Source organism: Helicoverpa zea, chromosome 26, assembly GCF_022581195.2.
Source record: "Helicoverpa zea isolate HzStark_Cry1AcR chromosome 26, ilHelZeax1.1, whole genome shotgun sequence".
NCBI lineage: Eukaryota > Metazoa > Arthropoda > Insecta > Lepidoptera > Noctuidae > Helicoverpa > Helicoverpa zea.
In genome coordinates, this window is record NC_061477.1 from 4,365,100 (window position 1) to 4,392,920 (window position 27,821).

The window sequence follows — 27,821 nt, forward strand, 5'->3', positions numbered from 1 at the left end:
GCGAGAGGCTAGACAATTTATTAGCCTTAGAGACTGTGGGTGTACTAAAATAATGTTTTTTTCTTAATTTTATTCCGTTTTAATTGCATCCGTAATAGAGTTTGTTGAAATGTCAACGTAGATTTTTATAAGGATCTAAAAAATATTTGAGGCATGCAAAATGTTTTTTGTTAATTATTGCTTTTAGATAGTTTTCCTTTTTTTCAATAGGTTCCGGTGGACATTTGATCTGCTAAGTATGTCTGTATCTATTACTAAAACAACGTCATAAAAAAAAGATAAACTGTTGTTTTTACTGTCACTGCGTTCGACGTATTAATGTCTAAAAATATCCTTTTAACCCAGTAATCAAGATTGTATTTATTTATAAAACACCTACGATATAATGTATATAGGTAAGACAAAACATCAAAAATCAACTGTCAATGTGTCGGTCGGTTCCTATTTATAGACAAACATTTATAGAACGATTATTTTCCATACATTTAAATTAATTGTTCTAACATTTGTAGGTATCAAAAGACCAAATCAAATCGCTTTTTTTACTTACGAGAAAATTATTTGCGTAGGCGTCTGCTTTTAACGCCTAGATAATGCTAGTGTTTTCAATTTGATGGTAAAGGTCAGAATTGAGTTTGTAAATAGCATTTTTCTTTAAGTTTTGTTTTACATTGTTTTGTACATTATTAAAGTTATCAATGGCTTATAGTCTCAGTAAATACTGGTCATATAAAGAATGTAAGATAAATGTAGAATATTCATTCATATATTTATTAGGCAGTCTATTGAATAATGCAACTTAATAAAAAAATAAAAAAATCTCTTTTAGTTTTAGTCTTCTTTTATAAATGGGAAATATGACTTTTGTACTATTTCACGCAAAAAGTAGTCAACATTATTATTTAGATGAAACTTGGCAGCTATACCTATAACTTAAACATCTTTATCCAGTTCATCATCATCATCCTCCTGCCTTTATCCCAATCTTATTTGGGGTCGGCGCAGCATGTTTTCTTCTTCTATACTCTACTATCTGCCGTCATCTCACGAGTAACATTCTTTCTTACCATAAATCTACTTTCACACAATCCATCCATCGTTTCTTTGGTCTTCCTCTTCCACTATATCCGTCCACGTTCATACTCATCACCTTCCTCACAACATGACTCAGATGATTCCGCGTGTCAATATTATATGTCATTTTAAAAATCATTATAACATGTAAAACAAAAAACTTATAAGAATATAAACACAGCTTTTTAAAAATTTCCCTTATGACAAACACACGTTAGTATAGTTATAATTTCTCGCTAGTATTTCCACCAAAACTTTACACAGTATGACTATTTAATTCGGTCTAGCTAACGCGATTCTGATGTTAAAACTTTTGTGTTGCCAGCCGTATAAATTATACAAAAACACATTAGCTTTACACATAAAGAATGTTGCTATATTTTCATAGGTTTGTGTGAAAAATATCGATCCAAGTTTTTAGTATGAAGTTTTGAAAGTGACTTGCGATTGTCGGATAGTCGAATGTTTTAGTGAGGCGAAATGTTAGGTAGGTCTTTCTCCCTGCCCCATGAGTCATAGTTATGTGCTTCGTGGACAGGGAAGTGGCTAAACATTCATCTTTTTATTTAGGTATTATATATCTCACTATTTTAATAAGATATAGGCAGTTGCTACTTGTAAAGCACTGGTACTCAGCTGCATCCGGTTAGACTGGAAGCCGACCCCAACGTAGTTGGGTAAAAGGCTCGGGAGATGATGCTGATGTAATTAAGTTGGCATCAAAAGTCACTAGTGCCCAAATTTGGAGCGACAAAAAACAGCTCTTTATCTGATTAGAATTGTAGAGGTAGTCACAATTTGCCGAATTCATACAGGAAGGATGTACCAACATACTTTAAATTGCAAGTGAAGGCAACCTAAAAAAACATTAATGAATGGACTATCACTTCCTAGTATAACGACAAAAATTACAAATTTTGGTCTCGCAAACAATAATCTAATACTCTTATAACTGGTTTGTAGCTAGTGAGTTGGTGAATTAATATCCTATCCTGATTCTATGAATTGGTATAGTATTAATCTAAACCAATTTAGAATTTAAAAAATAATCAAAATCCGGTATAGAATTTTTTATTTTATTTTATTTATCTTATTTCACAAAGGTAGCCATCTTATGTGCTATGCCCCACCTCACAGTCAAACCATTACAACGGTTTTGAATCTTTTAATTAGAATGAATCTATAACTACTAATATGATGAGGCTGAAGGGTTTTGACTTGAACTCACTTATCTCAGGAACTACTGGAAAGATGTGACAAACAAATCCAGTTTTAGATAGCCATTTATCGATATAGTCTTTTTAACTGTGTGAAGGAGTAGATTCCACGGGACGCAAGTGAAACCACTGCAGAAGTAAGATAATGATATTAGTCATGAAAATTTTAAAGGTTCGTAAATTTCGTGTCCCGTAAAAGTTACCTATTGCTCACAGGAGAACGTAAAAACAATTAATATAATATTACTTACTAATTAATTAAAACTATAAATAATAATGAACGAAACCAAAATTAGCAGGACAAAAAATAAAGTTAATTTTGCTCAATTAACTCTTCTTAATAAATATGATTTAATTGATTACCAATTAATGGTTTTTTATTAATTACTACATATTTAATGACTTTTGATCAAAATTGTTTATTTCTTAGTTACTGTGGAAAATATCTTTCTAATTAATATTAAAGGAAGTTAGTGCTAAAACATCTCATTAAAGTTTGAAACTCGTAAATCGGATATTTCGGATTTGGTATTTCCTTTAATACGTTATTTAAATAAACCGGTTAAGATCTCACTCTGTAGATACGTTGGGTTCAGTATTAAATAAAATAATAAAAGTATTCAATCACTCTACAATAATCTTGATACTATACACCGAAGTGTAAATATTTTTCAAGGTCTCGTGAATAAGTGTAGACATTTAAGAGATTTTAGAAAATTAGAAAAGCATTGTGACATTTTAAAAAAGCATTTTTTGTAACTTTTGATATATTGAATAGCTTTTTTGAGGGTATTATTTACCTACATAATATATTTTTTACTTTTTATATAGATTTTTCTTTGATTTGTCGATCGTTAAGGAAGATATGTATTTTTAACCTCAAAATAATAGGTATTATTTAAAGGTATAACCAATAAAACCTACAGATTTACTTGATTATCACGGAACCCAAAATCCCTGATACTGGTTACAAATGAAAAATAACCTGTTCGTATATTTTTTTACCAGTTCATCAACGTCGGATAAAAGTGTTAAATAATTTAACTGTACAGTTCAAAATGATCGTCAGCTAGTTAAGATGTTTGATAATTAATTGAGTAATTTTAATTGGGCCTCTAAAATGTTATGAGAATATATAAAATAGAGTAAAATTTTCAACAGAGTATTTTTAGTCGAATAAAGGAAATGAGTATTTTTTATATCTATTGATTTTTTAATCAATTTTGGAAGATGTAAACTAATTTTTGTTCAAATTACGACGAAATAGAAGAGCGCATACGTATTTAAATATGAAATTGCACTTGGAAAGTTAACCTACCACTAGTACCTGTACCTGTCAATACCATCGTTGCGTTTTAACCGACTTAAAAAATAAGGAGGTTCTCAATGCAATAGGGTACATAATATATTTCTTTTATGCAAAAATCAATTCATCGAGTAAATATATTTATTTTAACTTTTCAGTTCAAGTTGTTCCGTATTTGTAAATAAATTAATTTACTCGGCTTTTTTCAGTGCCAATTACAGAATAGAAAGTTAATAAAAAGTAGTCACAAAAAACAAACATATTAATATCATATACCGTATTTAATTCATTTCATATCATTTTTTACGCCCAAAAAACACCGACGAACTTCCAACTGTCAATTGATACGCCTGACATTTCCTGACACCGGAATTACAAACTTTATTTACCATCCAGAATAAAACCAAGCACCGTTAAAACAACCGTATAGAGTTCAAAATCTTATAACAAAAATTTTTGGGACTGAACAAAAAGTTGGGTCATAAATCGAAATTGAATATTTCGGTGTCAAAAAGTTTTGGTGTTATTTTTTTTTTAAATAATGACAGGAGCTTAAGCCGAGCGCAACGAGGCCGAATTTCATTAAATCTCCTTTTGTGTATTTTGCAGTACGTGGCTTATTATGCTTATCAGAAAATAAAAGGTTGGCAAGATCGAACTTTCTGAAAATATCTTTGCGCATTTGGCGTCCGCCATTTTGAATTTTTGTGAAGTTATGATTCAGAGTTCTAGTAAAGACGGAGTGAATCATATTGTTCTGTAACGCTTATTTAAAAGAGTGATTGTTGTTGTTTGATCTTTACTGGAACGATATAAATATAAAATGGTTAAAATAACACGTAACAGCATTGCTATTTGAATGAATAATGCCAATTATTTTGTTCTGATTTTCAGCATTCACTTTGATAAAACTGTATACCTACTAAAAACTACTGAACCAATTTAAATGGTGCCGAGAGAAAAAGTCCTTTTTCAGTCTTTTGACTAAAGGACTACTTTTATCCGGGTGCGGTAAATAGTTCCCTCTGGACACGAGTAGAACAAGCTTGAAACCGTCCGTTATTAACAAAATAATTTACATATCATAAACACTTAACCTAACCTTTCTACCATCAACGTCGTCATCAGTCGGCCATTAAAAAAATCGTTCGTCATAAGTATTCGTCACTCCAATATACGTGTTATAATATTTTGACGTATAGCTACGTATCACCACTGAACGTTCCAATCATGGAGTAAGGAAAGATAAGCGGAGATGTCATAATGCAAGTAGGTAAGCACCTTCTTCTAGGTCAAATATGTACCTACAGTGGGCATGTTCAAAATGATCAGTTATAAGTGAGCTTACTATGCGTTCGGGTTCTTTGAGATATCTGTTAACGATTTTTGGTATTACAGAACATGGTTTGGCTCAAAGAAGGCGTATAAGGGCGAAGACAGTGACGTTCCTCGTTGCCCTGACACTTGCATTTGACGCGTTGCTTTCTTAGGAGTATTTCCGTTATGACACCTCCGCTAGTCATTTTGTTTTCCGTGGTTCCAATCAATATGCTAATGTTGTATCGAATTTCGACAAAAGTGATGGATGTATAGACATACATACAAGGTTTTTTATATAGATTCCTCGGGTGTAATACAAATAATGTGGTAGGTGTTTTGTGGGAGGTCAGACATGTTTATTTATTTTCAAATAAGATGTTGATTGTGGTTCTGAGTATCTAATCGATCAGGTTTCTTTTGAGTTTGATGAAAGAAGGCATGTTAAATATGTATGTCTCGTTTATCATTTGAACCTACTTCTCTGGCAATCGTTATGGTAATCAAAAGCGAGGAAGTTTGACAACCAGTCTTGCTAACGGGTATATAAGGTTACCCAGGTAACTGAGTTTCGGAGGTCATTGTCTCTCTGTCATGAAACATCTTTGGCAGTCTTTACGGTTAGTCAGAAGCCAGAAAGTCTGACTAGCAGTCTTACCAAAGGGTTGCCAAGGTAACTGGGTTAGGGTGGTCACAAAAGCAGTCTTTTCATGTAGAACATTGGTGATGCCAGTAAGACCGGAAGCCGACTCGACATAGTTAGGAAAAGGCTAAGCAGATGATGTAGATACTAGTTGAGTTAAAATATTGATGCATAACAGTCAAGCCGATTCCAACCTAATTGAGGGTAAACTAAGTGGTATATTTCCAGCCCGAGTGACCTATATCTGTCAGAACGTTAATAATTTACGAAATGATACACGATTCCACTTTGTTAATTACAATACTATTTTGAGTATTGCAAACCGCAACCAGAGCTTCTTAATTTAGAATAATGGTATTTATTCACAAAATATTTACATTAATTGAAAAAAAAAAACTTATATATATATACAACTTAAAACTAATAAATACAGTGCATCAAAAAATTGCTCCTCATCGCTGTCACTGGGTAATGTACCCAAAAGACTGGCAGCATTGCCACGTTGGATGGCAATGCTCAACCTCTGTGCGAAATAAAAGCCAGCCTTTGGGTCCCGGGAAGTGTCAACCAGGCGCTGGGTTTTTTTTTTTTTAATTTAGAATAATTATTTGTGATTTAACAAAGTTTTGTGCTTCTAAAGATTTTTAGAATCGTAGAATGGAGTTTCTTGCCTGTACTTTTCCATAGGGAGCTACTTTTGGAGTGGGTAACTAGAATCGGAATCGAACCTATGTATATTTTTGAGGGTCACAAGTGCTTGTAAAGGCCTAAATGAAATAAATTATTTGGCTTTTGTGTCGTATGACCGACCCATTGGACTATCAGGGTAAGGGAATAGAGAGTGCACCTGTGTTTCCCGCGGGTAAAGTCAGAATTTAATCTGGAATTGAAAAAAAAAAAAACCAATTCTTTGTGAGTGGTTTGTGTAGCAGAAAAACCTGTAAAACTAAAATATACGATATATTTTGAACAAATAATGATCTATTCTATAAAAATACCTCTTAAAAGAACCTGCTTCGGCACATTAAATATCCATTTTTTCATTAACAACTTTCATACAACTTTAAACAATTTTTAAAGCATCATTCTTTCTCAAGTAAAAATTAAGAAACTTCAATTTTTACGTAAAAATATTCATAACGAGCTGGGGCTTTGAATAAAACACAACTCGGGGAAACAACCCTTAAAGTAACTTGACGAGACCAACCCTTAATGCTTTGAGTCCAGCTTCGGATATGCTATACTTATTTTCAACCTAGTTTTTTTCTTATGAGCAGTACAAGTTGACTATAATGAGCCTTAGTTTGATTGTGTTTTTAGTTTCTTTTGGTAATACCAGTAACTGAAACTTTTGAATATGTTCTTTATAATCATCATCAGCCTATCGCAGTCCACTGCTGGACATAGGCCTCTCCAAGTGCACGCCACTGAGATCGATTTTCGGCTACTCGCATCCAGCTCCTGCCAGCCGTCTTGCGCAAGTCATCACTCCACCGTGCCTGAGGACGTCCTACACTACGCTTGCCGAGGCGTGGTCTCCACTCTAGAACTCGTTTACCCCAACGGTTATCGGTTCTTCGGCTAATATGGCCAGCCCACTGCCACTTCAGCTTGCTGATTCGGTGGGCTATGTCGATGACCTTGGTTCTCTGACGGATTACCTCATTTCTGATGCGATCCCTCAGAGAAATGCCAAGCATAGCCCTTTCCATAGCCCGCTGAGCGACTTTAAACTTGTGGACCAGCCGTACCGTCAGTGTCCACGTTTCGGCTCCGTAAGTCATGACAGGTAGGACGCACTGATTGAAGACTTTCGTCTTTAGGCACTGTGGGATCGACGATGTTAGGACTCGACGTAGCTTCCCAAATGCAGCCCAACCCAACTGAATTCTCCTATTCACCTCGTCCTCAAAGTTGTTTCTACCTAACTGCAATGTCTGCCCGAGGTATACATATTTCCGAACAACTTCGAGAACGGCACCGTGTATCGCAATCGGTTCCGGTAGAACATGTTCATTGAACATGACCTTGGTTTTGTCCAAGTTCATCCGTAGGCCGATGTGTAGAGAAGATTCAGCCAGGTCGTTCAGCATTTGTTGTAGGTCCTGCAGCGTTTCTGCCATGATGACGATATCGTCAGCAAATCGCAAGTGAGAGATGTGTTCGCCATTGATGTTGATGCCACGTCCTTTCCAGTTCAGCGTCTTGAACATATCCTCCATTGCATTAGTGAACAGTTTCGGGGAAATAACATCCCCTTGTCTCACTCCTCGATGCAACGGTATGGGCCTTGTTTGCTGATTTTGTACTTGGACGGACATTGTAGCGGCTTCGTAGAGACATCTCATCACTTGGATGTATCGCCAATCTACTTGACAACGCTGCAGGGACTCCAGAACAGACCAGATTTCAACCGAGTCAAAGGCCTTCTCATAGTCCACAAATGCTAGACACAGGGGCTGATTATACTCTTCGGTCTTCTGTATAATCTGCCGCACTGTGTGGATGTGGTCTATGGTGCCGTATCCGCTCCGAAACCCAGCCTGCTCCGGTGGTTGGAATTCGTCGAGTCTTCGCGCAAGTCGGTTCGTGATCACTCTTGAGAACAGCTTATAGACGTGGCTTAGGAGGGAAATGGGTCGATAGTTCTTCAACTGGGTTTTGTCTCCCTTTTTGAAGAACAGGACGACAACACTCCTACTCCACGCCTCTGGAGTTCTCCCTTCAAACAGGACGGCATTAAAAAGCTTCTGGAGCTCCCCCAGTACGGGCTTTCCTCCTGCTTTTAATAGCTCTGTTGTAATGCCATCCTCGCCAGGGGCTTTTCCATTTTTGAGCTGTCTCAGAGCGATCTCGATTTCGCCACTGCTGACTTCTGGCAGGTCTTCGGTGAAATGGCATTACAACAGATCAGAACAGACAGTTCTTTATAATGCTAAAGTGATACTTTCCGTATGTCTGTTTATTACTGGCAGTCATAAGACAGAATGTCTGGCAACCAGTCTTACCGCGTTGTCTGGGTAACTAGGTTGAGGAGATCGTTTAGTACAGGCACTATAAAAAAAAAATATGCAAAAAATAGACAATATGTAGTTGAAGAAAAGGTTAGGCAGATGGTTAGGTATACCATAAAAAATCCTACACCTACACAAACAAAACTAATATCTTTGACCTTAACATATCCACTTAAAGCGTATCTTTCACTACAAACCCGTCTTTAAACAAGGGTATACAAGCATCGAAATTGACCTTATCTAATGAAATTTACCCTCATATCCTCTCGATTTTAAAAATCATCGGATGTTTACCAAAGTAAACATTGCATAGTCGAATCGAGTGGAACTAATCGATTAAATCGATTGTTTAGTCGATTAGAAAGGGGCCGTGAAGTGAAGGGTTAATTTTTAGGAATCCGTACTCGAGGATCCGTAATAAGACTTCGCTGTTAGTCTGACACCAGGCTATATCTCAGGAACCTTGATAGCTAGAAGGTTGACATTTTCACAGTCAAGGGTAAATTTTAAGGATTCTGTAGACAATGGGTAAAATGACAGTTTGACATGTGCACCAGGCTTTATCTTATGAACTAGACATAGCTAGACAGCTGAATTTTCTTTTGGATATATTTCTGTTGATTTAACAACAAATAATGAAAACTGGAATCAGAAAAATATTTTCATTCACAATTGTTGTACAACATGTTTTGCACGTTTTACAAATAATGGTACGGAACCCTTTATGCGCGAGACCAACTCACAATTAGCTTTTTCAGATTTCATGTTTAATTGATTCTATGTTGCGTTGACGTTTTTGTATTTATATTTTGTTTAGGTCAGCTCGTCTGGGAGCTTAGATTTTAATTGGTCTGGGAATTGCATGATTCAGCTGTCCTCTGATTAAATTAGATACTGATTCAGCAGTCTGGAGATTTTAGTTAATGAGATCGGGCTGTAGTTGGGTGTTATTTTTAACCTAGACGCAAAAAGCCCCCTCTTGTATAAGTTGGTATAAGTTTGACCGCTATGTCTCTCTGTGTGACACCGTACCTCTTGAATGGATGAACGAATTTGGATGCGGGTTTTTTAATTGAAAGCTTTGCTAGCAATGATTTTTAATTGCATTTCTAAGATTGATTTTCAATTTTCTTTTTCAGCAGTGAAGGTGATACTGTCAAGTTTTTATGACTGTTTTATTCATTTTAATACGTGTTTAGTATAAATAAGTCACTACATTTATTGATGTTCATAACATCAAAGGACATATTTATCATATTCGCTTTTACATAGTCCAATTATCAAAGAAGTGAATAGGATATTTTTACATGGGTGCGCAAATTGTTCCCAAAGATACATTTGAAACAGTTAGCGGAAGCAGTTTCTAGTCTGGGGTATAAAAAAATATTTGTGACGAAGGTTTCAGTTTTTTAAGCGAGAATTGGTTAGGAGTACCTATTTAAACGTTTACAGAAAGAACTTGCTAAAAGTCCCTTCTCAAACAAAAATATACGTCCTCATAAAATTCATTGAAACTTGTCTCGAAGCGTCACTATAAATTTACTTTCTCAGAGCTATTTATTTTGTTGGCATTGCTTTAGGACAATGCAGGCAACAGGTTAAGAGGTGTGGCTCATTAGATGTGTTGTACTAAATATATGAGTCATTTTGACTTTACTTGAGTTTAAGACCGAAGTTCACCGACAACATAAACGTCAGTTTACTAACCAACAGTTTACCGTTGTCGTTAAAATGGATCTAAAATGTGTGCATTTTTTATGCTTCCTAATATCATAAATGCGAAACTAACTCCATCCATCGGTATGTCGCGCTAGAGCCTGAGAAATGATAGGTATAGGTTTCTTTTTATCTAGGTACGAAATAATTCCCTTGGAATGAGTGTGAAACCGCAGGGTACACCTAATTTGCCAACTATAATATAATTTCTGTGGCATGGAGATTACAATGCAAAATTCACGTTGCTAAAAGAAGAATAGAAACAATACAACTGTTAAACTTACCGGCAATTATAAAGAGCAAATTAATAATAAATAAAAAAACAATCTCTCTCACCCATTACCGGATGGACAACAAAAAAATAATATTTTACACGCAATCCTTAACCTTTTTTATTCAAATAAAAGAAAAGTTAACCAATAAAATCTTATACGTATCTGTTTCGTTTTTTTTTCTTTTCGACCAGCCACATCGTTAAGATGCCCATTTTATGCACAACTCACGGCTAAGGTGCTGATATCATCACGAATTTTCATCACAGGATTCTCATCCTTATTTCTAAAGGTGTAAGTACGATATTGGTTTGAATAAGAAACGTTGATGTTGCTTACTTGTTTTCGGCTTGTACGATTAAACGGATGCAATGGACATCCGTTCTCAGAAGAAATGAACGGTAAAAAAAGTATTTTGATGTATGGGTGAATAGTTTGTAAAGCTTGTTGGCTACTTATTTCATTACTACGTTCTCCGAATATCGTATTATATTCGAAAGGAATAATAAACTAAATAATAAATTTTCAAATTTATTACATCAAAATTAATTATGAAATGTTAAAATATGTTTTTTTTTTTAACTCAATCTTTGCATAATTTTTACAAAGTTCTCTAACGTTACAAATTAAACGTAATATGTTACTTTTCTACTTATTTATAGTTTAAGTATAATCTATACAAATATAAGAAATGTTCATCAAATTCCATGCTAATAAATAATCGTATGGTCGAACCCAAATTAAAACTTTTTGAGAATCAAAGTGACATGAATTAAAGAACAATACATTAAAGAACAATAAAAAGTTGGTTGCTCTTCAAACTCTCTGTCCGTGTGTCACACAGCATCACATTTAACCCTTCCAAAACATTGTTACGGTAATAAGATGATTGTTTTAACAATAGTTTTTGGTTTTAATAGCTCGCCCAACTCGCTCCCATATAGCTCAGAAAACAAATAATTGGAGTAGAATCCTCAGAAATAATTAGGTATAATAAGCTGTGCTTTTGGAGGTAAAATATACACGTCCATTGAAATTATCGTTCGTTTGAGTCATGGAGTAAGAAAAGATGAGCTGAGATGCCATAATGCAGATGGGCCAGGCGCCTTCTTCTAGGTCAAATACGTACGTTGGGCATGCACAGTTACCAGTGAACAATCGAGGCTTTCGGGTTCTTTGGAACTCTCAATCATTTTTGGTAATACAAAAAATGGGTTCCAAAGAAGGTGTATAAGGGCATAGACAGTAACGTTCCTCGTCCCCCGCTCACCCGCATTTAGGCGCGCTACTTTCTTAGGAGATTTTTCGTTATGGCATCTCTGCTACTCATTTTATTCTCCGTGGTTCGAGTGAATGAATCTTTCGGAACCTGTTTTCTTATTTTTGTGAATGAGAAAACAAGGGCATAAATAATGATTTTGTGTAGTTGATGCTTATTACCCTTCGGCAAGGTAAATGTAGCAATTATTGGCAAAATATATATTTTTGGCACATCCGATGTACACATGGTGGTTATTTTGGTGTTTCGTGTTTTAAAAATAGTTCTTTTTAATTTGCCTGAAGTTCAGTAGTGGGATTTTTCTGTAACAGCCTAGAGTTTGAGTTCATGCTATATGCTATGTTCTATCTCAAGGTCCAAATTATATTTGTACCAAATATCAATTAAATTGGTTCAGTTGTTTCTGCTTGGAAGTCAGACGGGTAGAGTTATTTTCACATTTATATGTATTATTAGCGAGAATTATATTACTAAAAATTCTTACTATTAGCTGTTAAAACAAGAAAGTAATAAACCATTCTAATTAATTTCATATTTACTGTTAAAAAGCAAATACACGACATTCTTAATATAGAAATGACTCACAATCGTAATGAATTTAATATTAAACATGATTCTCAGAAGAGGTAATTAGCAATATGTTTTTATTTCTACTTTTTATTGTATACTCGTTAAAATTTCCTTCCCACATGACATTTCTTTGAAAAATGACGTAAGTACTAATGCATATTTTCAGTAGTGTTGTATTTCATAAAGGCAAGTAGATTAAGTTGAATTCTGACACTTGACGTATTAGAGATTAAAGCGCAAATAAATATTTTTGTATTTTTACAAAAACAAAATAATTCATTTCTATATTTTTGCATTTTTTTTTTATTCTTTGTGTTTCTTACGTGAATGTAATGGCTACTATTTTCAAAAACTTAATCTCTACAGTATGCTAATGAAATGATTGCAAAATAATATTTTTATTTTTATAATGAAATCAAACTATTGTACGGCATTAAGTGGAAAGATAAATCTTCCCATACGCATCACACATCTAATTATTCTTATTTCACAATGAGTGATTACCATACGATGTGTCTACTTTCCAATACGTGTAGGTACTATCCCTGATTACATACCTACCTACATACAAACAAACGTACAAAAAAAACTGTAACAAGAACATCAAAGGTCTTGCTAATAATGGATCCATATGGTTCAGAAATAAAAACAGTGTATTCAGCTCAACATGTAATTAACGTTTTAGTTTATTTTGGGGTTCCGTAAGCATATGTCGGAATCTCATGTTTGGGTGTTCTAAAAAAATATTAAGTTGTGGTGCTATTTGTATTATAAACTGCTCTCAATGAATATCAATACGTATCAATAACATCATTTTATATCTTATGAAAGAAAGTCCTTCACTGCGTTCATTTGTTTGTCTGTTCACAATGCTTACAATTTTTTTAACGAATTTGCATACGAAATTTTATCAAAATATTGAGGGATTGTTGAGGAAGATTTACATATATATTTACTTCCACAAAACTGGGACGACTTTATAGTTTTAATGTCTAAGTAAATAGTAAATCGATACCGCACTTAATCATTACTTATGAACTAAAACTTGAAATAGTAGTAAATTGATATTGATTGAGATGCAACAGTAATTGCGAGCTCACTCTTAATTAACAGGACTTCTAACTTCGTTTGACATTTGTGTATTAGTCATCGTTAACTTTAAACTTATTTAGAAACTATTTTCTTCATAAAATATTAAATAATGTATGAGACTTTTGATGTAAAATGGACACAATGTGAAATGTTTGTATTATCTAAGAAATCTTGCGAGAATGCGTGCCCACAAAACTACAGAACCAATTCGAATGGTATTTGGCTCACATAATTTAGAATCTGAGATACGACATAAGCTACTTTGTATCCTACTGAAGGAAGTTGTGTTTTCGGGACATAGATAAGCATTTAAACTTTGAATACATATGAAAAGTTGATAAATTTCAAAAATGATGTAGGTAATACATTAAAAGAAGCGGACAAATAACTTCTTCTTTAAAAATGTACCTTTTCAAACTACGGAACCACACATAACTTGGTGCCACACATTTATCTGATATTATAGTATAGGTATATTTCTAATTATACGTTTCTGATGAATACTTTGACGTACGGACAGTAATGGCTATTGTTAATGATACATGTACATTTATATGGAAAATATTTGTTTGATCCATGTGTCCATGTTCCTACAAAGTAAGATAGTTAAAAGCCTGGCAATGTTAGTAGTAGTTAGAGAGTTTTTTGTTATTTTGTTTCATTTTAATTTATGTTGTCTCTTTGGAAATACCTAGTATTTTTCTTCTGGATGTTTTCAATAATTTTGTCTAGTTAAAAGCAGTTATTATTGACAGGAATAAGTACTAAATGCAACTCTAAACATGTGTAAGGTATACACTACATTCTGCGATCGGTTTCACCCGCTTGAACCGTTGCCTTTAAAATTGGTAAATGGGCTTTCTAAGCAAGCAACAAACAAACAAAACTCTTCAATTTTGTAATATTAAGCACCTACATATTGGTATTCTGCTTAGCTCATTGATTGAAGTTTGCATAGTAATTATTAAGTGTTTTGCAAATAATACTCCATTCCTTTCTCTCTGATAACTGTATCCTTACAGTTATTTTAACAAAATCATCATGAACAAGTAAATAAATAATGTAAATTATTGTACAAGCTTTTTCTTGTATAGTTAAGTTCTTAATTTGCGTTCCAATCAATGCAGATTTTACGCAGAACGGATGACAGCTGCAATATAATCTCTATGCAAATATTCCTACAATTTCTTCTTTACCTATGTACCGTTTCTAATAATTTCTTAATATGTAGTTACAATAAATGTGCGTGTACGTTTGTTTGTAAATCTTTCATTGAAAACAGCAGTTATTGTATTATTCTATTGAAACAAATGCTTAAAGTAAGAGTTTTACTATTAGGTAAAGGCTTTACAGTAAAAGAGGTTTCCTTTATTATTTAACTGAGAAATCATATAAAAACACTTGATTTGTTGAAACGTTTTTCAAATGATTTTAATGGAAAATGTTGTTGGAATAGAAAACTCGTGCTTAAAGCCACCACATAAATAAAACAAGCAGCAGATAAGCACAAAAACAAAATACAATCGACAGAATTTATTTCAATGTTATTACTTAACTGATACGCGTATCTTTGACATGAATAGTAGAAACCAATTGCACGGTAGTTTTAACAAATAATGTTTAACTTTTTATATAGGTACTTTTAAAATTCATCCTTTGTGTAAGAAAAGTCATTAGTCATTCATAAAGTGATTTTTGTTATTTTTCATTTACTCCTGTTTCCATCTATTTATTTTCTTCAATTGGATACTCAAATAAGCGTAACACACGTACCAAATAAATATTTAAAAGGCAACTAACGAAATAAATTACTAGTTTAAAATCACTAGAAAAACACCCTTTTATGAAAGTACCTAACTCTTCTAAGGAATCCAAACACAGCTATGATAGTACGATGACTTACATCATGAAGTTCCTGTTCATATCTTCCCGTTCCATCATCAGATCAGTTCGACGGTGCCATATTATTGTATTGTCATCAGAATTACATACAGCTGGCAATTCTTCCTTGGAAGATGGTTTTTGCTACCTTTTTTTTTAACGACGTCAAAAATCATCAAATGGCCCCTCCCGCTGTGGGTTAGCAGCGGTGAGGGAGTGTCAGACTCTTACTGACTAAAAACCGTCGTGTTCCGTTTTGCTACCTTAGATTCCTTTACATACAGGTCGACACAATAGGAGTATGTTAAAATGTATATATTTTTCTTTTTTAAAACATGATCATGTTGTAACTTGTATCACTGTTTCTAAGAATACGCTCCATTTCCAAATAGCCAATGGCAACTCGGTATTTAAATATAGAACTATTCTAAATTCAGACCTGGAATGGCGTCTTCCCTAGAGCTATCTCTTTAGGTTCCATTTTTGAAATTATTTGTTTTTAAGAAATAATAGTCTAGACACATTCATGAATTAAGTTGTAAGTGTTGTAAACTCATCATCTATCTAGCTTTTTCCCAACTATGTTGGGGTCGGCTTCCAGTCTAACCGGATTCAGTTGAGTACCAGTGTTTTACAAGGAGCGACTGCCTATCTGACCCGCTCAAATACTCCTTGGTAAGACTGGTTGTCAGACTTACCTGATTTCTGACTACCTTTAACGTCTGCCAAAGATGTTTATCGAAACACAGCCATTGGTGTTTATGTTAATGTTTTAAACTTAGTTCAAAATTAACTGAAGCTTTCAGTCTTTCAGTAACATACGATTCGTGAAGAGTCTTTATATTGTTCTTTTCACTTTGCTTAATTTCTGTTTTAAAGTCTTTACAGCGATTAAAATGTCGAAAATGCGTTTAATGCGTTCTCAAAAGTTCATTTTGGGTGAAACTATTTTAATTGTTATTGATTTTATGTCGTTAACACATTCCTTGTGGCAGTGATTTTTACTATTCTTTTAACTGTGCGATACCATGTTAGGAATTAATACTGTATACATATGTATAGTGTAGCTTTTTTGATGACTTTGTAAACAGGATCGTACTAGCATACAATTTATTTTCAAGTACAAAATAATACAATCTGAATATATTTAAGTTTGGGATTTCTATAAACAAACATCATTCACTTCTTATTTTATCTATCTAGTACCTAGAGGTACAAAAACTTGACTTACTAAAGAAAATAAAAACAAGCTGAATTAATTTCAGAACAGTTTTAATACCAGAGATTACCTCCGACATACAAACATAGAAAATTAACCCTTTAATAACCACACAAATCATGACCAACTGAAAACACAATACACACACACACACGCAAACACAAAAATTCAAACGTGCACCTATTTATATCCCATTTACATTGTCTATTTTTACCTCAAGAACAACAGACAGAATTTATTAATTACCCAGTAGATAGCACCCTCTATGAGTCAGTTCCGTTAGGTCTGGCTCGCGAGGGGGTAAGGTATTTTTATCTGCGCTGCCTAACGCTGAAATGCCGAGACAGTCGCGTGGCACGAGTTGAGTCGTGAGCAGTCTGCAGTTTAGGGTTGAGTGTTCTATGTTTAAAAAGTTTGTGTGTGACTGTGTGTTATATTTTTTGAGGTAAGTGTGTGGGAGTGTTAATTTAGTTATTAAAAAAAAACTTGGTGTCGAATTAGACAAAAACAGAATTCAATAATGTTCCTAAAACGTTAATCTAAGTGTGATCAATACTACATAGCATAAAACTTGGTTTAGCTAAACGTGAAATAATTGTGCAGAAACATACGTAGGCAGATCAAACTAAGAATCTAATATTGTAAGTTGGCAAAAAATCCAAAGAATGTAAATAGGTATAGCGTAAGTTATTTATTATGCTACAGTGTTATATATAAAATCACAAAATTCCCACAAAAATGGCGTTCGATTCAACTTCGAACCAAATAAAATGACCCAACAAAATATCTTTATCAAAATACATAAAAAGACATTAAAATCTCAATACAAAGACAACTAAGTGATTTCCCAAAGCTATCGAATTATATGATAGAAAGAAATTAGTCTACCCCGCTATCTGAATACCACTTAAGTCACACACAGAATGCCAACTTTTAGTCGGCCGACTGCTTGTTCGGGCTCGTAAATAAGTATGGAAATGAATGGTAGCACTCTCGTAACAACGATCAGGTATTTGGCCGGTGAGAGACCGACTAAAATCTGAGATTAAATTCTAAAAAAAATATTTTTCCAACATTTTTTTTCCATGGAAAATCCCGCTGCAGCTGCGTGAAGGAGTGTCAGACTGGTCAGACTCTTACTGACTAAAACTCATCATATTCCTTCGTAAGCCCTTTATGTACCAGGGCCGCGGTAACTCTTTCGAATAATCCCGCAGCCCGTTTGCCACCATTAAGGACAAATTCTCGGCCGACTATTTAGTCTACAGTATGCGGGGTTTCTTAATCTGCTTATCGACAATAAATTTAAATGGCTCCGATAATAATTTGAAATAACCTTCTTTACTTAAAGAGACAGACAATCTTCGTCACTAATTAGGCGCCGGTATCAAAAACATTAGTTTTTATTGAATCGTTAGATATTTCATTTGATATCTAATAAGACTGTGTAATGATAAGATTTGATTTTATGCTAATGTACCGAGATTCGTCTTAAGATAGGTCCCGAGATAAGTCTCGAGATATCAGTGTTGGATCGGGTCTAATTGAACGTGTGAAAGTTTGACCATGTTTCACTAAATGTGGTACTTAACTCGTTTTGTAGGAAATACTTTATTTTGACGTAGAATTTTGTCAAAAAAGTTTTGTTTTCCCACGTTTGCACCAAAATTCAAAAGGAATAAGTTACCGCATACGGTGAAAAAGTAGCTTATATGCTATTCTGAAGAATGGGCTGTATTTTACTGCCAAATTTCATCAGATTCCGTTCATTTCAGATTTCTGACTACCGTATTGACTTAAGAGGACGTAGTTACAAATGACAGTTAGGATCCGAAAAACGTGACTAGAACAAACAAGGCTGAAACTTGTTCCTACTCACAGATGATCACTTTTGATCAATCAACCACTGTGGATATCACTTAGCCACGAGCCCCATCAGTAAAGGACATTATCCCAACACAAATTTTCCCAGCACTCAGAAACATGCAAATAACATTAAAATATCTTCAATAACGCCATTAAAACCCGACCCATGAGAATCGGAGCAAAACGACGTAATTATGCATACGTAAACTACACTTAATATTATCCTAGCTACCCCATTAAGATTAGTTATAGTACTAAGACCAGTTTCTACTTTAAACTGTTGCAATGACAATAATTTTGTCCGATTTTTTTTCTGTTGATTGTAAAAAGTATGGCTGGCTTAGACATTTTCTATGCTAGGTAGAGAATTATAGAAAAAATGTCTGACAGTTTAGCGATCCTTTTTTTAGAAAAGTAGCTGCAGTTATTTAAGTGAAGGTTGTGGACTGTATAATTGGTGTGGTGCCGAATAGGGCTGCTGGCGGGGACGCTTTTCAACAAGGCGGGGTGCAGACAATAACACTATTCAGGGTTACTTCTTCCTTTATTCTTCTTGTTAACTGGAGCGCTGCTGGATTCGGACTGCCCGATCACCCAAACATGCCCTCATTATATACGCTAGAGCGCGGGTAAGTAGTTCACAATATGGCCGATGCGACAGCCAATGGGAGCGAGGGGCGTTCCCGTGCCCTATGTATGGGAATCTTTTTGGGGCAGTTTTCAGGTGATTTGGCATACTTATAACGTTCCAGCTATGCCTATCCTATGCAACCTGATTTCCTTTATATTATACAAAAAATTCACCCTTAAAAACATCCCTTTTTAATTAGAAAACTTTAAAAAACTCAAACGGCTCTCGTTAAGGTAAGGTTTCGATAACATTCGGTTTAATTTGTCGATCATCCTACTAGCGCCGCTCGTGGCCAAAAAGAAAACTAGAACTCAACAATGGAAAAGTACCAATACCCCAGATTTACTATTTGAATCTATTTCTAGGGTTTTTTCTAGGTTGCATAAGATAGGCATCCCATTTATATTTATTTACAAATACAAAACTTAGTACTAACAACCTTAGTATTCTATCTTTAATTAAAACAATAGCAATATCTGTTTTTTATTGAAAAAAACGTTAATCCTTAAACTAGGGCATACAAGTTACACTTAAAATTAGTACTTAGATACGCTTAACTATGTTACAATTATAGTCTTAAACTTTAAAGGAATTAAAAACAACAACAGAAAATAGCTTTTAATTTAACAACAGACATACTAACTATCATAAAACCTTAAAAAACTTAAACATTGATTATCACTGCTTTTATCACTTAGCTATCACTTTTACACTTATTCATCGTCGCCGACATCCTCCCCCACGGTGCGTAGCACGCCAGCCTCGGAGCGCGACGATGCGGCGGGAACCAGGACGATGATTCTACGCGTTGGCCGGCGCAGCACTCCTCCCGTAGTCCTTACGTCCATCACTCGGGTTCTGCCGTCTGGCCCGGGGTAGGTTTTAATGACTTCACCGCGGGGCCACGTATTGCGAGGTAACGTGGAGTCGACTATGAGCACGATGTCGCCTTCTCGAGGGTCGTTAGTGGCGCGACCCTCTATCCGTCGTGGCATGATGAGGGGCAGGTACTCTTTCACCCACCGCTGCCAGAAATGGTCGGCGAGCCTCTGCGCTGTTTTCCAGTTTGCCTTCCCGATTAAGTCTGTGTCGTCGAATTCTCCCGGCGCCATCGCTCCGCACGATCTTCCAAGCAGGAAATGGTTGGGGGTCAGACTCTCTTCGTCGTCGGGATCCATACTGACGGGGGTGAGGGGTCTTGAGTTGACGATGTGTTCGACTTCTGTTATTAATGTGTGAAGCACTTCTTCAGGCGGGCTTCTTTCATTGAGTACTGCAGCCAGGGCCGTCTTCACTGACCGCACGAGTCTCTCCCAGGCGCCCCCCATGTTTGGGCTGCCGGGGGGAATGAATTTCCACTTGATTCCTTTTTCTTGTGCGGCCGCCTCTAGCTCTTTGTTCGCGCCAACGAAGTTAGTACCGTTGTCACTAAAAATCGTACTCGGCGTTCCTCTTCTCGCGGTCATCCGTCGCAACGCCATTATCATAGAGCTGGCACTTAGAGAGGGGGCCAGCTCCAGGTGAACGGCTCGCGTGGTAAGGCATGTAAACAATGCCCCCCACCGCTTCTCAACCCTTCTGCCAACGGTGACTTGCATGGGGCCGAAGTAATCGACTGCAGTGCAAGTGAACGGGAACTGATGGTGTTGTAGTCGCTCGCTCGGTAGGTCGCCCGTCGGAGGTATCGCGGGGACACTCTTCCTTGTTCTGCACCACTGGCAGCCATGTGACACTGCCTTTACTGCGGCCCTTAAACCGAAGATCCAATACTTTTGTCGCACTTCGTTCATGACTGTAGCAGTGTTGCCGTGAAGAAACTTCTTATGATAATGTTGAATGATGAGCTGCGCGATTCTGTGTTTTCCGTCTAATATAATAGGGTTCATTTTCCTTCGCTCTTCGCCGCGAAACTTCATCGTCCTGCTTCTTAACTTAATGATATCGTCATCATCGATGTACACGTCGATTTTCTTAAGTTTACTTGCATTTTCGAGGGGTTTTTCTTTTTTCAAACTTCTTATTTCTGTTGCAAAACTATCGACTTGACTTATCCTTATCAGAATCTCTTCGGCCTTCCTTATGTGTTGTTGCTCTATAGGTGCGTGTAGGGGTTTCTTAGACTTGGTGATGGCTGGTTGATTGGGGGTTCGCTTCTTGTCCTTCTGTGCTCTTCTCTGCGGTCGCCAAGGCTCGTCTTCTTTGCGCACGGCGGTAGTGGCTGCTTTACGGGTCTTCTTTAATAAGAGGTATGCGAAGGTGACCACTCTGGCCGTGACGCGCAGTAGTCGCTCCCAGCTTGAGAACCTTTGTAAATCAATTAAGACCTTCCCTTCTGTTGCGGCAGCCACCACTTGCTCCTTGCCTTTTTCCTCCGGTAATTTGCCCGCAGACTTGAAATCGTGTAGAGGCCACTCTTGTTCTGTTTGTCGAAGAAACGCGGGGCCTTGGAACCATCTTGATTTGTGATTGAACTCGGCCGGCGTTCCCCTTGTAGCGTCGTCCGCCGGGTTCTCTTTAGTGGGCACCCATCTCCAGTCCTCCGGCTTAGTGTTTTCTTCGATTTCTGCGAGCCGGTTAGCCACGAAGGTTTTAAATTTCCTTGGCTCCGCCTTGATCCACAGTAACACGGTGCTAGAGTCAGTCCAGTAGAATTTTCTTGATACTTGCAGGCTCATTTCTTCCTCGATACTAGCTGCTAATCTACTGCCAAGCAGGGCGGCTTGCAACTCTAATCGTGGAATCGACACTGGTTTTGTCGGCGATACTCTTGCTTTGCCTGCGACCATGGAGACGTGCACTTTCCCGCAGGGTTCAACTGTCCTCCAGTAAGCAACCGCCGCGTAAGCCTCTTCGCTAGCGTCCGTGAACGTGTGTAGCTGCCCTTCACCGCAGCGTGGCGAGATACATCTCGGTATCTGAACTCCTGTTAATGCCAGCACCTCTTCTAAGTACCTTGACCATATTTTTCTTTGTTTTTCGTTAATCTTCTCGTCCCAGTCAACCTTCGTTCTCCATATGTCTTGAATTAATTTCTTTCCTTGTATTAGCACAGGCGCCGCGAAGCCTAGCGGATCGAATGTTGACATCACGGCACTTGTGACTTCACGCTTCGTAGGCGCTCTTGTATTTTCTAATAATTCCTTCGGTGTGTTGCGCAGACCAACGTTGAACGCCAACTTATCTTCTTTCACAAGCCACCTCAGTCCCAGAGTTTTTTCTTCCTTTGTAAGCAGCAGTGATTCTCCCTTGTTCGTGTCTTCAATTTCTGATAATACCCTTATGTCGTTGCTCGCCCAGCCTTTTAAGTGAAAACTCGCTCGAGAATGTATCTCTTTAACTTCTCTTGATATCTTCTTAGCTTCTTCAATCGACGCGAAGCTCTGTAGGTAATCATCCATATAGTGATTCCTGCTTATAGCTTTCACAGCTTCTGGGTGAGTTGCCTTGAAGTCTTCCGCGTTTTTGTTCATCACATATATCGCAGTTGCGGGCGATGACGCTGCCCCGAATATAATTGACGACATTCTGTACTCGTCGGGTTTGCTTGTTCTTCGGCTTCCTCGCCACAGGAACCTTAGACTGTCTCGGTCGCCTTCCCTCACTTTGACTCGAAGAAACATGTCTTGGATGTCGGCCATGACAGCCACTGGGCCTTCTCTGAAGCGTAACAGCACTCCGAACAGTGATTGAAGTAGATCCGGGCCTGATAGCAAGGCGTCGTTGAGGCTTTTCCCTTCGTACTTGGCTGCCGCGTCAAACACTATTCTTGGCTTCCGCTTGACAGGGTGCACAACTGCGAAGTGGGGCAAGTAGAAAGTTCTTCCTTCAGTTGACGTCTCTGGCGCTTTCTCTGCGTATCCATTTTCAACCATGCTCTGGATTTGCTTCTCGTAATACTCTTTGACTTCCTTATCTTTGTCCAGCTTCCTTTCAATGCTGATTAGACGACGAAAGGCTTGCTTGTAGTTGTTAGGCAGGCGCTCGTCTTCTTTCTTCCACAAGAGGCCTGTTTCGAATTGCCCGCTTGCTAAACGTTTCGTTGTTTTTTCTAAAGTTTCTAAGGCTCTTCTGTCGCTGTCGTTTGATGGCAGTCGGTTCTGGATACCCAGCGATTCTAGCTGGAAATGTTGCCTTACTACTTCTTCTATGTCTTCTGATTCTGTCGTCGCTCTTCCATAATGTACGAAGTTGACTACAGTGTTCGTGCCAGTTTCACAGCCGTGCAGCACCCACCCTAAGTCAGTGAGAGAGGCCACGGGTTCAGCTGGCTTGCCCTTCTTCAATCTTCTTGTGACGATAAGTGCCCAATTATCTTGCCCAATCAACAACCTTGGCCGCTCTGCCGTGTAGAGTAACTGCTCTTCGATTGCCTTCAGATGCGGGCAGCTCTCTACGGTGCTCTTACTGATTCCTTGTTCACACAGCCTCAAGTCGTCAATTGTTCTAACTGTGATGGACTTCTTATCTCTTCTGTGGGCTCCTCTTATCTTCAGTTGAATCTTCTGAGAACCATCTTTCCTTATAACTCTTCCGCCCACTGTTTCAATAGACAGAGCTTCGCGACTTCCTTCAGCTCCAATCGTCTCTGCTATTGCCTCGTCCAGGAGCGTGACAGTTGATCCTTCATCCAGCAACGCCAGTACACGTACTTGTCCTTTAGGCCCGTAGAGATGCACCGGAACAATCTTCAAATACGCTCTCTCTTCTGACTTGGTACTGTTTACTGAAGAAACCTTCTCTTCATATGTTTGTTTCCCTTTGTTTTCGTCACTTGATTTCTGTACTGGTACAGGCGGCTCGTCAGAGTGCAGGAGAGTATGATGCCATCTTCCACACTGCTTACACACAGGCGCCTTGCAGTTGATTCTTGAGTGCTTGAATCGTAAACACTTAAAACAGATTCTTGCTTTCTTGACGATGTCCCATTTCTCATTTATATCCGCTTCTTTGAACTTCTTGCATTCGGTTGCATAGTGTTCACCCTCACAAGCTGGGCACGACTTCTTATATTTGTCTTGCGACGTGTCTTGTGTCACATTCACCGGCCTTCTGAAACCCTTCTTGTATTCTGATAACGCTTCAGGCGGAGCGAAGTCCCCACACATGTCTGCTTCAATTTCCAGGAACGCTTCAACAAGTAATAGTTCTTGAAGTTCTTCATCTCTTCTGCTTCTGTGATAGGCAAACCAGCGAAACTTCATAGAAGGCGGCATCTTCTCCACTATGGCTTTCAATGTTTCAGGCGAGCTGAGGTACTGTGGTTTCTTCAACGCCTTGATTGTTTCTATAGCGTTCTTCACGCGACTTGCAAACACGCAGATATCACTTGGGTTTTCGCTCACTCTTGACATATTCTTCAGCTTCTCCAGCTCTGATAATGCTAGCGCTCCGGGTCTTCCAAATCTTGACTCCAATCCCTTAATTACTTCGCGTGGATTTTCAGCGGTGAATAGCAGGCTCTGAACAGCTTCTTTCGCTTTTCCTTGTATAGCTCTTCTTAGGCGCGCTAAGTTCTGTGCGTTGCTGAATGAGGCGGCTGTATCTTCGAATGATCTTCTGAATGCCAACCACTCTTCACAGGATCCGTTGAAGTGAGGGAGTTCGATGTACTTCGGCGCGGTGACGTCACGTGAGTTTTCAGACAGCTTGCGTATTGCTTCAGCCAGTTGGTGGATATCGCTTCTTTCTTCTTTAGAATCGGTCGGTCTCTTCTTCTTGCTGGGCCCGGCGCTGGTCTCGATGAACCAATTCTCCACTTCATGGGTTTGCTCGTACAACTCTTCACCAGCTCCATCTTCCTCGTCGGACTCGGCGACGGCGATGTCCAGCTCGGCTCGAGCTACCCTTGCGCGGGCCTCAGCTACTTCTAATTCCCGTAGTGCCACCGCCATCCTTGCTTGTGCTTCTGCCTTCTTTTTTTGAGACGAGCGGCTGGACGTCGTGTCTACATCGCGGGTCGACTTCTTAGCTTGCGGGTTTCCTTCAACTGACGCGCTGACACTAGACGGCGGAAAGCTTGAATCTTGTGGACGAGCCTTCACTGCGACGCTTCTCTCCGGGTTCTGGGACGTGGGGTGGCTTCCTACTTCATGTACGGGATCCGATTCTTCGATTATCCTTGATGGCGGGGGGGGGCGGCTCCCTTCCCCTGCTGATGAATCCTTTCCAACAACACCCTTTGCTTGAGGTAACGGCGTTCGTTTGTGCGGCGACGGCGTCCTCTTTGTAAGCGTCGATCTACTTGCTATCGACGAACTTGCGGTTTCACTTGGCGTATTCATGCTCCAGTCTGTTGACGTAGAACTTTCCCCGGTGGTCTTGGACTGCGTAGAACTTGATCTTGTCGAAGGCATCTTGATCTTCACCCTATCCGGCTCGCGAAGGACCAGCTGAAGGTTGTGGACTGTATAATTGGTGTGGTGCCGAATAGGGCTGCTGGCGGGGACGCTTTTCAACAAGGCGGGGTGCAGACAATAACACTATTCAGGGTTACTTCTTCCTTTATTCTTCTTGTTAACTGGAGCGCTGCTGGATTCGGACTGCCCGATCACCCAAACATGCCCTCATTATATACGCTAGAGCGCGGGTAAGTAGTTCACAATATGGCCGATGCGACAGCCAATGGGAGCGAGGGGCGTTCCCGTGCCCTATGTATGGGAATCTTTTTGGGGCAGTTTTCAGGTGATTTGGCATACTTATAACGTTCCAGCTATGCCTATCCTATGCAACCTGATTTCCTTTATATTATACAAAAAATTCACCCTTAAAAACATCCCTTTTTAATTAGAAAACTTTAAAAAACTCAAACGGCTCTCGTTAAGGTAAGGTTTCGATAACATTCGGTTTAATTTGTCGATCATCCTACTAGCGCCGCTCGTGGCCAAAAAGAAAACTAGAACTCAACAATGGAAAAGTACCAATACCCCAGATTTACTATTTGAATCTATTTCTAGGGTTTTTTCTAGGTTGCATAAGATAGGCATCCCATTTATATTTATTTACAAATACAAAACTTAGTACTAACAACCTTAGTATTCTATCTTTAATTAAAACAATAGCAATATCTGTTTTTTATTGAAAAAAACGTTAATCCTTAAACTAGGGCATACAAGTTACACTTAAAATTAGTACTTAGATACGCTTAACTATGTTACAATTATAGTCTTAAACTTTAAAGGAATTAAAAACAACAACAGAAAATAGCTTTTAATTTAACAACAGACATACTAACTATCATAAAACCTTAAAAAACTTAAACATTGATTATCACTGCTTTTATCACTTAGCTATCACTTTTACACTTATTCATCGTCGCCGACATTAAGGTAATAGCGAAATAGGTAAAAAAAATAATTTGAAAGGCTTTTTAGAAATTTCTCAGTGGCTTGGCAGTTAAAAATGTATACTTGGGCCATGTTGATGTCCAAAGACCATAAATTATCAGTAGGTATGTACTAAAGTTCGACACTAACTTACGCTACCATTTGTGCTATTATTCAAACTACTAACTTATGCTAGCAACTTGATCAATTTGACATTACTTTTATCAGGCCTAGGTCAAAATTTTATCTCAAGTAAGCAAATCAACCTTAGTCTAACGTAGTAAACATATTTAGGTATTTGACTTTATTATTCACTGCCGTCGTCATGTAACTTTGCCACTCTGAAGCTAGCTACTAATAACTTTTGAACACTCAACATATTCCATCCCTAGAATAAAAAACAAATGAATAGACAACCAGAATATTCTAGAATGAAAAGATTCCATTCTAAAACAAATGTCTAGTAATACGTGTTCTAGTCTCTTTGAAGATTTAATTAAAAAGGTCGAATCGAGCTGGCTGTGTCTACTACTATTAAGTCTATGGTAATTTCTATAGAATGTTCTAGTTTCCAAGTAATAGGAAGTTGTCATTCGCTGTTCTTATAGTTTGTTCAGTTGTTTTATATGGCTCGTAAATTTTACGTTAGGTTAATGAATTCTTATTTTAGTTTCACCTGAGTAAAGGACATTCAAGGGTTACTCAGATGTTCTTCAAAATTCAAATTGAAATACCTCTATCAACAAAACTAAAATACCTAGTATATTTTTCACCAATTGTATTACGGAACCCACGTTAGTTTCAAAAATAGCAAAGCTTTTATGTGGCATTAAAAATGTATGACAATTATTGGTCTAAAAATGCAGTATAGGAACCCCCGCATGCTGCAAACTTTTAGTCGGCTTAATCAGTATGGGTAGTGTACGTTAAAATGGCCAGTATTAGAATGACTAAAAAGTTTTACTGGTTCCATAATTGTATACCGACATTTTAGTATGAAGTGTGCAGATTTCTGATAATCCAAAATATATATATTTTTAAGTAGGATGAGAGAAATGGCATGAAAAATCTAGTGTTCAATAAAATATAACAAAATAAAGATAGACTCGCCATTTTTATTTTTTGTTTATTTTTCCTTCCTTATATCGTTTCCTGCCAGAAGTATGTTACGCCAATAAATTTATTTTTATTATCAATAGCTATTTATATACCAATAAAATGCCAGCAACATTGCACTTCCTTAGTTCACAATGTTTTAAACAAAATTGATACTTATTCTTATAACCATAGAGCGCGTTTTGCTTTGTAAGGAGTAGTGGGAATAAGTTCTCATACGTTAATGATATGTAAATTAATATAAAACTTAACAACGTACAAATTAAACAAAGGAAGTCCACTAATA

General features: G+C 37.4%; 2 protein-coding genes across 3 annotated transcripts in view; one reads left to right on the plus strand and one right to left on the minus strand.

Annotated features, from left to right (window-relative positions):
- Positions 1-27,821, plus strand: part of LOC124642956 (irregular chiasm C-roughest protein-like) — a 104,388-nt gene that overhangs the window by 26,965 nt on the left and 49,602 nt on the right. The gene's annotated exons all lie outside the window — the stretch shown is intronic.
- On the minus strand, positions 18,992-26,411 carry LOC124642955. The gene has a single exon (XM_047181756.1). It carries the CDS (start codon positions 25,448-25,450, stop codon positions 19,811-19,813), a length of 5,640 nt encoding a protein of 1,879 aa, XP_047037712.1. The 5' UTR covers positions 25,451-26,411; the 3' UTR covers positions 18,992-19,810.